The 13,762-nt window shown below is 48.1% G+C and overlaps 1 protein-coding gene across 1 annotated transcript in view; it reads left to right on the forward strand.

Annotated features, from left to right (window-relative positions):
• Positions 1–13,762, forward strand: part of ORC3 (origin recognition complex subunit 3) — a 308,070-nt gene that overhangs the window by 194,995 nt on the left and 99,313 nt on the right. The window contains exon 14 of the mRNA XM_078648189.1: positions 1,991–2,124. Within this exon, the coding sequence (XP_078504315.1) occupies positions 1,991–2,124 (134 nt within the window). The remainder of the gene's footprint in view (positions 1–1,990; positions 2,125–13,762) is intronic.

Here is a 13,762-nt window from a genome sequence, read left to right on the forward strand (position 1 = left end):
CCCCGGTGCCTGTCGCAGCTGCAGACATACTCTTGCATTCAATCATTAGCATGGACATCCTTTACACTTTGCACTCCATCTCTGCACAATGGCTAAAAACAATCTGGGGATGGAGCCGATGCCCATGCGCACTGTAGTCCAGGGGAGGAGCCACCTATCTCAGGATACTTCGAAGACTCTTCCAGGACAACAATGTGCGATCATCCGGACCCAACACTAGGCGGCGATCTAATGCAAAAGATATGAATGTTAGCAGCCCTACATGCCAAGAACAGATGCATACTGGTAAGTAGCATATTCAATCAGCAACTTCTCTCAGCAAAAGACCGAATTGAATTTCTCCCTGTTAAAGTGTCTAAGTCTCCTCCCTCCAGCTTCACACATCCACTGTCTGGTAAAACAAGCTCACTTTCAACTTGTGCAAAAAATAAGGCATGGGGCATTTAAAATGGATCCCAGAGACCTTGATAACTGGTACACTCGTACACAGCAATCATGCACCACCCAAGTCACAAATGCGCACAACATGCCCTTGGGATATTAATGTTAGGATCTGGGTTAGCACACAAAAGCAGAACTTTACTCAGGTAGGGCAGTACGCCTTAACACCTATGACTCAGATACAAAGGCCTGTCCCCAACTATGTTTTCATAAAACGCACTACACTACTTTCACTGTTCTATGTACTGCACCCATGGAGCTGTAATCCACTATCCGTACAACGAGGGTACGCTTGATGAGCCACTCCAGGTCAGAAGACCAGTCCAGGACTTCACTCCTGTTAGGGGACAGGACGAGGCCTCTGTGCACACACTAGATTAGTGCGAGTCCAGAGCCAAAATCAAATGCCAGGAATGCATGCAGTCAGGCACTCAGATAGGGGACATGCACAATATATTCCTGTCCCAACACCCCCATTGTTACTCATTCACACAAAATAGCAAAACCCTAATGGGTGCTCCTCAATCTCACAGAGAAGGACTGAGCGCCAGCTGGCCTGCGTGGCCTCTGAGCTACCTCTGCAACGGGGAGGGCGTGCAGCAGCAGGCCAATGCCCCTCTATGGCCACACTGATCAGGCCATTCATCTGGTAAGATGGCTGCCACCAATCCCACTTACCCAGTGGCATCTCCACTGCTCTTCCCAATCCTCAGGCAGGCCTGTCTTAATGTCTTTCCAGATGTATGTTGTCATGAGCACTTTGGATCTTCTGATTTTCACACAGACTCTGGCAAACTGCTGCATAGAGAAGATCTTCCTCTGTGAAACCTCAACAAAATGGCCGCGTCCTCATCCAGTTCACAGGCCTGTTCTTCCTTGTTAAAGTCCGAAAACCCATGTCTCCAGGCAACTTCTTGATCCCACACTGCAGTGCAAGTGGAGCTAATTTGAACTCCCTCTATGGCAAAAGGGTGCTGATGGTACTGGTTGTAGCCCTGCCCCACCTTAATGATTTATTTTGTTGAAAATTCAATTAAGCATAGGAGTAACATATAATGATAATCTCAAAAGAAGCCATTGAATAAAGGAAGAATCATCTAAATAAGAGTGCCACTCTTACCATCAATCCAGCACATGTGTCTGGATATAAACAGATAGCCCTTGAGAGAAGGGCAAGGGGTGAGAAGGGCAGGGAGAGAGAAATGCAGGGGAGAGAAACACAGACAGAAGATACGGGCAGAGACCTTTGTTATACCCTTTGCAGTACCCTATATGCAGTAGGATCTGGTTTGTTGTTTGATGGGAAGTCTAGTGAGGAAGCTGTGCTGGTTTAGCTCTGTACAGTTGAACACAAAATAAATTGGATTTTCCACTAAACTTGTTTTGTCCTCTGTGCGTTACTTGCTACACCCTTATAATGAAATAAACCAAACATTGTTGTAAACGTACAACCCTCCAGGGTAATTGCTGGTGTCATTTAGCTTTTAACTAAGTAGGTCTTGATTTCCTTGTGCCTGTAGATATTTATCTTAACAGTTATTTCTTTTAGGATGTTGGCTAAAGAGGAACTAGTGTCTGCCCTGAAGAAAGGTCTAGAGTTTCTTAAAACCTCTTCAGGGAAACAGCTCAGCGATGAAGCAGAGAAAATGGAAGAGCTCCTGGCAAATTTTCAAAGCCCAGAAGGTGAGTGTCAAGCTTCTTTGGTAAGCCAACATCTGTACAAACTGAGCTCAACACAATAGGCATTCCTCTGAGGGAAGCATCTATGTGAATCTTTGTTCCATGATGTACAAGGTCATGCTTACTGAGCCGTGGTGTCACTAGAAATGTTTTTACGTAGCCCACAAGGTTTCATCAAACTGGTGAGGCCACCCATAGTGCACTATCAAGAAGGTAGAGAGCACATGTGCAGGTGTGTGCGTATATTTAGTGTAAGCAGCTTGAACTGAGTGTTCTGCACTTAACTCAAGCTACATATTTAATCATTTTAAGTATGGTGGTAGTAAGATTTGCTTTGTGTACGTACACCCATCTACATAAGCTACTAGGTTTCCCATCTTTCTCTGTACCTGCTATTTATTATTGTATTGCATCATCACATACATAGATGTTTATGGTACATGAGGACCATCAGATTCATTTGATCTGGCCATCTTGTTGCCTGCTATAACCTCATACAATCCACTGCTGTCAATGCCTACTGCAACTCTAAATCTGTATTTGTGCTTGTGTTGTTATATGTAAGCAACATAGCTAAATATAGGTTTGTTGAACGTAGGAGCCACTGGGCTCACCTAATTTTTCCATGTTCATACCTGGTACAAATTCCTAGGCTCTAACTAGTCTACTTAATATGTATTTTCCTTGACACTGTGATTAATCAATATATACACAAACATACAAAAAGGTATTTGTGTATTCATGTGTACGTGTGCAGCCGCTTAATTTGTCAATTTTCCTGCCATCTGCAACCCTATTTTCAGTTTCAAGCGTTGCCTTTGCCCTGACCTCACAATGAAACTTAATATGCGGCGGGGTTTGTGTGTTGCATGTATAACCATATTGTCTGCCTTTGTATGCATGTGTGACCAATAAATTCACCTATTCGGTCAATTTTCCTGGCATCTGGAACACTATCTGCAGTCGCCAGCTCTGTCTTGGCTTCCTCCTTGATTACACTCTATAGAGAGGTATGACCAAATGGATATTGCAGGTCAGATTCCCCATCTCTCTGTCTGCCAGAGCCTCATTGACCCTACTTCGGCTCCACCTATGCCTTTGCTCCTAGTGCCTAAGAAAACACCAGTAAATTGCCTGATGAACCGAGAAACCAATATCATTTGGGAGAAGGGCAGCCTGGAAAATGGTTAGGAATGTTGGAAAGAGGCCTGGAATGGAAACTGGGCAGCACCCCTTTCACCCTTTAACTGCATGCGCGCTAGCGGTTTTCCCGCTGCGCGCTGCGTTTTAAAAAAAAGCTGCGTTACATGACGAGCTGAGCTCGTCATGAGCGTGCGAGCGGCACACCTCATGACGAGCTCAGCTCGTCATGAGCGCGAAAGGGGTTAATGTTAAAGCCTTGCTATCAGTGACGGGTAGTGGTTCCACAGAGGGGAACAAGGACTTTCCCTTCAAATTTTTGAAAACATAGCGCAATATGGTAAATTTTTCACACAGTTTGCTAATGAAATAGAATAAAATACCATGAGTTTAAAAGGCAGTTCTTTAGGGATACTCTGGAACTCTTCAGTAACTGGAGATAAATGTCATCACACCCCAAAATTACTTTCTGAATAATTGCACATTCCAATAATGAAAGGCACATCTATTATTGGATCATATATATGTCTGTTCTTCCTTTTTAGGTCGAGCCTGGAATTCGCATCCAAAGGATGCGTCCAGGTGGAGACTTATAGCTAGCTGACTCGGGGGAATGAAGGACAAGAAACTGCCACGAGCTTCTCTTCGGCTGGATTACACTGCGTGCACGCGCACCCACATTCACGCATGCGCACATCACAGCCACACGCATACACAGCCACACGCATACACAGGCACACCCCCCCGCCCCGCCCCCGCACCTACACACACACACACACACACACTAGCGCACCTACACGCACACACAGAGACCCCCCCCCACACACACACCAGCGCACCTACACTCACGCACGCACGCACACATACAAAGACCCCCCGCCATCGCACACACACACACACACACACACTGCATACACACACGCTCACACACAGGTGCCAAGCCCCACTTACCGCCTCAGCCGCCTCTCCTGACTTCTGCTGCCATCCACTCTGTGGGCGCGGGCTTCTCGCAAAGTCGGAAGTCCCGCCCCACGACTGCCGTGAGCGTGCACATCCCAAGACCGGAAGTTCGGGAGAGTGCACGCTCACAGCTTGTTTTTAACACGCCGCGAATCCCCTTTCTGTGTCTCACACCTGCTGCCACGAACCAACAACATGGCTCTAACCTTACAGATGCTCTACTACAAAAAAGATAACAAAACATACTGCAAGTATATCATTATTAAACGAGAAACATGCAGACCTGTTGTGTTGGAAACAGGAAAGAGGATAGATACATCCTACGATAAGTACCAGTTGCCGGGCCGTCCAGAATCACAAACTCTGAACTAATGGCTGGTATTACTCAGAACCTGTGGCAGCTCTCCCTGGGAGGCTGGGTAGGGCATCGTGATCAGTAAGCCTACATACAATGAGTCATGGCTTCGCCCCGGCTCGCCTGCCTTTTGCGTCACGCTGACACTTGCGCAACTGATCCGGGAAGAGACCTTTCTAAATAAATGCGAAACGAGTCACTGGGCCGCATCCGCCCATTGCGCGGCCTGTGACTCGATATTATTTCCAAATTAAAGGCGGGGGTCCGGTGTTCGTCCCGAGCCCTGAAAACTCCCACCAGAATGCTGCCAAGAGGGAGCCATTCGGGTAACTATAAACACTTCTCTTCTGTCGTCCTCCTTGGAAGCCGAATTTGCTGTACGCACTTGAGCACGACTGACTCGCTTCTGTTATCGACCTCAGAAGCATGCAAATCAGTCTCACCTGGACCCGAGCACGCAGCTGCAGATGAATTAATCACTGTTCAAGGTTACGGAGATTGAACACTGCAAATTAAAAGGTTGAAGGATGCACAAGTGCAACTCCCAGAAAAATCAAACCCCGCCACCTGATAGGTGGGCATGGAGGTGATACATGGACCTGATCAGGTGCTGAGAATAAAAGTGGCCTTCCCCGTCTAAAACAGAACCTTGGGCGATTTCACCTTGTGCCTTGTTCTCCAATCCTCACCCACCCTACACTTACTCTCTGTATCTCAGTCTCGCCGGTTCTTTTTATTTCCCCTTACCTCTGCCTCAAGTGAAGTACTCTGGTACCCAAGGATGACTAGCAAACAATATTATTCACAACGTTGCTTACTATTCAGCAACATTTGACAGTTTGCAAATCATCTTTATACAACAATTCAGAGTTTGATAACAAATTAATGCAACACATTGTAATATACAATGCCAATAGCTCAAACTTTAATGCTGCGAGACCTATTGCATTGTAAATGCTTGTTATACCTGAAAAGGGGTTCCTCCAGTCAACCACAAATTGCAGATCCGAGTTATTCATAAAAAACATGCAAACCACTTGACACAATTCATGTGTCTATAATATTTCCTTAAATCTATTATTCATTCATTATTTCTCCAAGAACATTATTTCACTAAACACCCTTGCATATTTTTAAATAAACTGGTGAAATCAAAAACATTCAGAAATAAATATGTTCAAAGTAGTCCCCCCCCGCCCCCGAATCCCCCCCCCCCCCTTCCCCGCCGCCACCATGTGCCTTCATGATGAAATCTGCAGGGTCATGAAGACCGTGACAAATTGTAACCACAACTAAATAGAAGACATAAAAAGGCACTGTCTATTAAAGTCTGAAAGGATCCACTGGAGAGAACCACCAACGTTAATCGCGAGGGTGCACCTCAGTATGAGGAATTACTTGGTCTTTCTTGAAGGTTAAGGGATTATTATTAACTTTGAAAAGTTATTTTTGATTAGATCAATTACATGGGCTGTTACTGTCCTATTAATTCAGGGCACTCCTTAACACAATGGGTTTTGAATCGTTATGATCTCATTGTGGGGGACCTTAATTCAATATAGGTCTTCATCAGGACAGATCTTTTGCATTCTTTGATGCCAGCATTCTTGATTTCTTTAAAGCCTGATCTATTCTATGACCAGCTCCTCTTGGGCACCTATGTAATTTGACGAGTAAGAGATACATCCAAGGACTCACTTGTGCTGTTGACTGCGGGTCTGCAGGATGAAATCCAAGCCATTTGTAGTCTTTATTTAAACCGGCAATTTCAGCTAACGTGAGTGTCGGCCATCAAGGACACTGAGGGAAAAGGAGGAAGTGGATGAATAAATGCATGATCCATCTTGACCCCTTTTTGACACCATTATGTGTGAGCCACCTGCTTGCGAACTGTTTGCCGATGACTGGTTTAGAGAATGAAAACGTGACGAAGCAGCCCAACGTTGATGATGGCCTCTTCAGGCAACACAAATCTCACCGTGAAATGTTTCCCAAATGTGGATTGAAATTACAAACTGAGGATTTCTTATAGGCAGACATACTTTCTGGGAAAAATATCACAAACTGTTGAGGTGCACAGAGTAGATTTTCAAACAACCATATTGACGGGAGTTCCACTTTAATTACCATCTCATAGTCATTGAATATAAATATCACAGCTTCCATTAAGAATGTGACTTATTTTGAGGCCAAGGTTCAGGCCAAGGCCCTGGCGACGAGATTACTAGCGTTATTGCCTGATTTGGTGCATGTCGATCAATCTGGGTTCATGTCGCACAGGAGCACTAAACTAATCTTGCGTCGGTTATACGGGGTTCTATACATGACTGAGGGTAGAGGACGATACTCAAACAGCGCTGATGGCGCGGGACGCCTCAATGGCTTTTGATAGCATAGAGTGGCCCTACCTGTTTAAAGTCTTGGCGCGCTTAGGCTTTGGGCCGGTGTTTTGCAGCTGGGTTCGCCTACTGTACGAACAGCCAGTGGCAAGAGTGAGGGTGAACGGAGCTACGTCCCAGGAGTTCCCCTTGCGCAGAGGCACCAGGCAGGGGTGCCCGCTTTCCCCTCTCCTTTTTGCCTTGGAGCCCTTGACTCATTCGATCTGACGCGACAGGTCATTTTGGGGGCTGTCGCTTACGGGCGAGTGGGAGGAGCGTGTATCATTATACGCTGATGATATTGTCCTCTATATGAATAAAAAAGAAGGGAGGTCCCTAGCTCATCCAATCTGGGACAAGGGGATTTACAAGTAGAAATAGAGGGGTCCCAAGTATGCATAAACCAATTAGGTTTACTTTCTTCAAGACCTATATGTACACAATTTTAGTTAGTACACCGCTAGGTAGACATGGATATCACTAAGACTAATCGTTTTCCGTCATGCATTCAAATATTGACATACATTTCACAGGTTAAAAACTCATAACAAGACACCATTTATGAGACAGTCACAAAGTTTTAATTGGTTTATGCATACTTGGGACCCCTCTATTTCTAATTGTCCTCTATATGGCCAGGCCCTACCACTCCATGGCACAGGCGCCCCACCTGTTTGAGCTCTTCGGTTCCTACTTAGGATATACGATTAATTGGACTAAATCGCTGATCTATCCCCTCTCTGGCCCTCCCCCGTGGGTCCCGTCGCGATGCCCGGCCTCAATTGCTGCCGAGGGGTTTAGATACCTTGGGGTGTATGTGACCAGGGACAGAGCGGAGTTCTTTCGCAGGAATCTTGAGCCCCACCTGGCGCGATTGGCTTCGGATGTCGCTCATTGGCACTCCTTGCCTCTCTCTTTGATGGGGTGCGCTGCGCTCTTCAAGATTCTGGAACTGCCCCAACTGCTTTATATACTGCAGAACTCGCCCTACCCAATCCCAGGTGGGGTGTTTAAACGCATCTCCTCGTCAGTGCGGACGCTGCTCTGGTACGGGGGGAGCCCGAGGATAGCGATGCGGAAGCTCGCCAGGGGGGTATATGATGGGGGCTGGCCCTCCCGGACGTCCAACTGTACTACTGGGCCTCACAGTTGCAGGTGGTTAATGACTGGGTCTATGCAGCAAGGTTGTAGCCGGCCTACAGGGTAGATAAACATGTCAGGCAGTTGTGAGCCTCTCTTGTACACACGCAAGCGATGTAAGGACCTGCCGTCACATACAAGGGTTGTGCCTTAGTGTTGGAGGTAGGCTAATAAATTCTTGGGTTGGGCGGGTACCCTTACGGGAAGAACTCTGCTCTGGTCTGGCAACCAGCTGGTCGAGATGTCCAGACTGACTGGCTTCAGGGGCTGGAGGCTCATCTGGATCGACTACTTGGGCAATGTGTGGAAGGGGAATGCTCCCAGATCTCTCGCTTAACTCCAAAAAGAGTACAGACTGCACGGCTCCCAACATTGCCATTATCTGCACCTCACCCACGCCCTGCGAACATGCATACACACGGACGAAGCACTCCCAGAATACTCTCCACTTGAGGACAGACTCCTTCTCGACCCTATCCCAGACAAGCCTACCTCTACTATCTACTGCAAGCTCATTAATAACATGCCTGACCCCCTGGAGACCCTGATGGGAGAGGTGGGAGGGTGACATTGGTAGCCTTGAAGATGACGACTGGCAGGATGCCTTACAGAGTCCCCGTGAAATAGCGATTAGGATCCGTTTCTGTCTGGTGCAACTGAAAATACTGCATTGGGTGTATTATGCGCATACTTAGCTGTTCTCCTGGGGGAGGTGCTTGTCTCATTTGTGTGCGAGGGGCTGTCAGGGGAGGGGACCTTCTCCCCTATATCTGTGGGTCTGTCCGCACATAGTGCCCTTCTGGACCAAAGCTGCACAAACTATGGCATTGGTGGTGGGTTCGCCGGTGCCGGTGGATCTGTGGTGATTGCTGCTAATGATTAGAGGGGCCACAGACTGGTCCAGATATAACGAGATCTGGCTAGCTACAGCTGCAGGAGTGGAGAAACTAAACATAGCCAGCAACTGGGGTGCACAGGCGTCCCCCGATGGGAGCAATTGATTAGAGTCCTGGACTGGTGTCAAAGGGCGGAGGAAACTGTCTATAAATCCAGAGGATGTGTCAAGAAATGGAAAAAGGTGTGGGGCCCTTGGCGCAGATACCGGGCTGAGCGAGCGGGGGTGGGATAAAGCGGATTGCATTAACTGTCCATTCCGCTACTGGAGGTTCTGTGAAAGTAATATGTACTGTTGTTCTATATTTCTACTGATCACTGCTGTACATTGAATGAGACCTTGAGCATAATCAATAAAGAGTTAAAAAAAAAAAAGAATGTGACTTATTTTCACAAAACCTATTTCACATTTGGTATTGACCAGTTTTAAATATATATAGTAGAGTGTCCGCCCCTTTTGGTCTTCCCATGTTCCTTATAGAACAATCAAAAAGACCCTATCCAGGGGCGTCAACAGAAGTCAGTAGGGAGGAAGAACAGTCATTTCGTACTGATAACTACTCCAAAGCCAACCACAACTTGTGGGGGTACTTGCACTGCTCTGCGCCCAGATTCCTAAAAACCAAATTTCCTTGGCAGAAACACAGAACACCCAATCGTATGACCCACCTAGGTCTATCACCAAGTTCCACCCTCAAGGTGTGGGATCACATTCTCATCAGAAAAAATGTGTGAAAAACAAGTGACACCTCACGGAAACACCACCAACGGGGTAACTGGTATGTAATTTCCAGACAAGCCCCTGTCTCATCATCGGTAGTCACTTGATTCTCAAAGGAAAAGAGGAAAGTGTCCAAACACAAACAACACAAATATGTGACAAAATGTGAAAAGCAGAAACAGTCTGCTAGTGACAAACATACAACACAAAAAAGTGCATAAAACACACAGCAACCAGTTCCCTTAACCAACTTTATTCATAGGGAAAAAGTTTAGGTGCTGTATCAATAAAAAGGCTGGTAGCTAGTCATGCATACCATTACCTAGTGCCAGTGTCGACATGTTTCACTGCCATATACTTTAAGGCAGTTTCATCAGGGCTGCACTATATGCTGCCACTCCACTTTGGACACTTGTTCTTTGTTTACTGCCAAGGAAAAACAGGTCAAGAGTACAATTAAAAACATGTAAACCCCTTGGTCAATGAATGTAATGTAATGACCTTGTTAAGTGTGTAAACATAGTTACCCAAAGACCACCTGGTTGATCATACCGGTTGCCTAAGGGATGGACAAGATGTATGGAACTCCAGACGTGAGATCATACCTTCCCTTTAGCCAATAGCTTTCAACTGGGAAAAACAAGGACAAAGATTGTAAGCCCATGTTCCTACCTATTGTGCACAAAATGGGACTTCACCGGGGTAGCACTACTCCTGCCTTAGCTGGCAAATGTATCCAGTGTTCAGGTTAACCAATGGTTCGAGGCATGTGGGCTGCTAAATTCATATCTAGTGCATAGATCGCCGCCTAGTGTTGGGTCCGGATGATTGCACATTGTTGTCCTGGAAGAGTCTTCGAAGTATCACGAGATAGGTGGCTCCTCCCCTGGACTACAGTGCGCATGGGCATCGACTCCATCCCCAGATTGTTTTTTTCCGCCATTGGATTCGGATGTGATTTCGACGTCTCCGTGTCGGAATCGTAAAAGTCTCTTCTTAAGGCCAAAAGGCCTTCGTTACCTGCGTCGGTATTGTTTGCGTGCGGTCTCGAGCATCATCCGGCCCTTTGAGTCAGGATTCTGCGGAGTCGAGTGACTCTTCCAACATCGAGGCCCTCTCGTCGCAGCAAGACCCCGACGAACTTATCATGGAGCGGAGTCCGTTCAAGTTCTGCCCCGTCTGTGGATCCAAATATCCACATATCGACGTGCATCCAGTCTGTAATAAATGCCTCTCGCCGGACCACAACGAGGACAACTGCATGGCCTGCTCTAAGTTCAGGTCCAAGAAAACGCTCAAGCTTCGGCGCGCGGTGCGCCTTGAGGCCCAGCGAGCGGCTCCGGCACCCGACGATATATTCGACGACCCCGCAGAAGAAGGCCAAAGCCATCATCTTCAGATTTCACCCCTGTCGACGGAGGTCCAGGCCGATCCCGAAGAACACGTCGAAGGACTGGGCCAAGACCTTGAATACGTCGAGGAGGTAGGGGACGACGAAGAAGTTTATGGGGCCGCGGAAGATAGCTCAGAGGAAGAGCTATGCCCCGAAAGTTACATGACTCAGGCTCAGGTCACGGGATCGCCACTCGGCCTTACCCACGACCCTGCACCGCTATCCCCGGCCCCGCCTTCTGGCCCGGCCACGGACACTCCAGCGGAGCCGCCATTGCGCGTATCGAAACCGAAACCTTCGGAATCGACTACACCAAAGATGGCCGACGTCCCACCAAAAACAAAACCGAAACCTTCGGAATCGACAACACCTAAAATGGCCGACGTCCCAACAAAAATTTCAAAGCCTGCTCCCTCATCGACTCCGTCGCCCTCCGGCCCTCCGAAGTCGAAGAAAACTGTCGAGTCGACAGCGCAGCAGAAGGTGGCCAAGGAGCCGTCCTCTAAGAAGGTTGTCCATCACATCCCGAGCATGGTCGCTCCGGCGCGTTCCACTAAGGCTGTTGACGCGCCTTCGGACAAAGCTGAGGCGCCCACAAGTAAACACACAGTCGAATCGAAGTCAACTAAGAGCCACGATCCGAAGGCCGGAGGCACAACGCATCGGCACACGGATGCCGGGTCTGCAGCAACGGCGTCGGCGCCTAAGCCTACGACGGAGCCAAAAGCCGTTGGAGCAGAAGATTCGTCGGCGACACACTCGTCAACACCAAGCGCCTCCGACGCTACCGAACATCGGGCGTCGGGTACCAAACCCTCCGCCTCGTTCACAAAACAGGTCACCGACTCCCTCAAACGTATTCGGGAGAAGACTTTGCCGTCAACGGCTCCCAAGCCGTCGGCTCCGAAACCGGTGGACACACCTGCGAAGACTTCGACCAAGCTTCTCTACACTCTGCCACCTAAGGTGGCACCAAAGGCGTTTGCACCCAGATCGGTGCCGACGAATGCCTCAGAAGACCAATCTGAGCATTACATCGATGCCGAAACAGGGAAATTGACCCTCTATAAAAGAAAGATCACTTCCCAACCATTGGAATCCTATGTCATTTCACTAAAAAAGAAGAGGGCGGCACAGGACATTCCTGCCCTTGTTGAACCTATTCAGCCACCACCAAGGAGGAGTCCATCACCTTCCCCCAACCAGTCAGGGGAGAGGATGATAACCAATATGACCAGTACAATTTCCCAGCTGCCAATGACCCTGATGGTCAACAGGACTCATATGACGACACTGGTGACCAGGGAGGACATCAGGTGGTACAGGACCCACAGGGTTTTGGTGCACGTACATCACCAACTGAGGATTCAGCAGCATTTAATGCTTTGATAGAGAGGGCAGCTGCAAATCATGATGTGGACATGCATGCTGACCCGGTGGAGGAAGATTTTTTGTTTGACACTTTCTCTGTCTCAGAAAGAACAGTTAAGACACTTCCTATGCTAAAAGGTGTCCTTAAGCATGCCCCAGAGATCTTTAAAGAACCTACCAGGGCGAGAGTGGTAAACCCACGTATCGAAAAGAAATACAGGCCAGCACCTGGGGACCCTGCATATATTCGGGGACAGTTGCCTCTGGATTCGTTGGTGGTCGCCAATGCCCGCAAGAGGGCAAACTCCCAAACAACGGGTGAAGCTCCTCCCCCAGACAAGGAGTCGAAAGTGCTTGAGGCATCGGGCAAACGGGTGGCTGCGCAGGCTGCCAATATCTGGCGTATATCAAACACACAGGCACTATTGGCACGATACGATAGAGCGCATTACGACACCCTAGAACAGCTCCTTCAACACCTACCTGATGAGTTTAAGGAGGCAGCCGAAATGCTCATACAAGAGGGAAAGCTCATCTCAAACGCCGCAATAAAGTGTGCACTTGATGTGGCTGATACAGCGGCTAGGGCGATTAACACTAGCGTCATGTTAAGGCGACAGGCATGGCTTCGCATATCAGGATTTAAACCTGACATTCAAACAACAATACTCAACCAGCCCGTTAATCCTGACAGACTGTTTGGCCCAGATGTTGACACCACCCTCGAAAAAATTAAAAAGGACAATGAGACCGCTAAGTCCATGGGGGCGCTTCAGTCTCAACAATTCAGGGGGAGCACTTTTCGTCGCTCAGGAGCACGTGGTGTTACCAGAGGACACTTGGGTCAACAGACACAATTCACGAAAGGTGGTGCACAATCCTCGTACCCCAAGCAGGGTAGAGGGGGTTACAGAGGTAACAGTGCCAAGGGCAGAGGCAGAGGAAACAACAACCCCCGTTCCTCTGCCGCCAACAAACAGTGACTCTCTGTCACTGCCCCCCGACCATCCAACACCTGTCGGGGGGAGACTCCAGCAGTTCCTGCCAGTCTGGACATCCATCACCACAGACAGGTGGGTAAGACAGCTTATCCAGTACGGCTATTGTTTGGAGTTAACATCTACTCCACCCACCATTCCCCCAAGACAACGTCCTATGTCAGCAGAGCACTTGCACTTATTGCAGCAGGAAGTTGTGGTGATGCTGCAAAAAGGCGCAATCGAGCTCGTACCAGTGGAGGAGGAAGGCACAGGGGTCTATTCCCTGTACTTCCTTATCCCAAAAAAGGA

Source organism: Lissotriton helveticus, chromosome 6 (genome assembly GCF_964261635.1).
Source record: "Lissotriton helveticus chromosome 6, aLisHel1.1, whole genome shotgun sequence".
NCBI classification, from domain to species: Eukaryota; Metazoa; Chordata; class Amphibia; order Caudata; family Salamandridae; genus Lissotriton; species Lissotriton helveticus.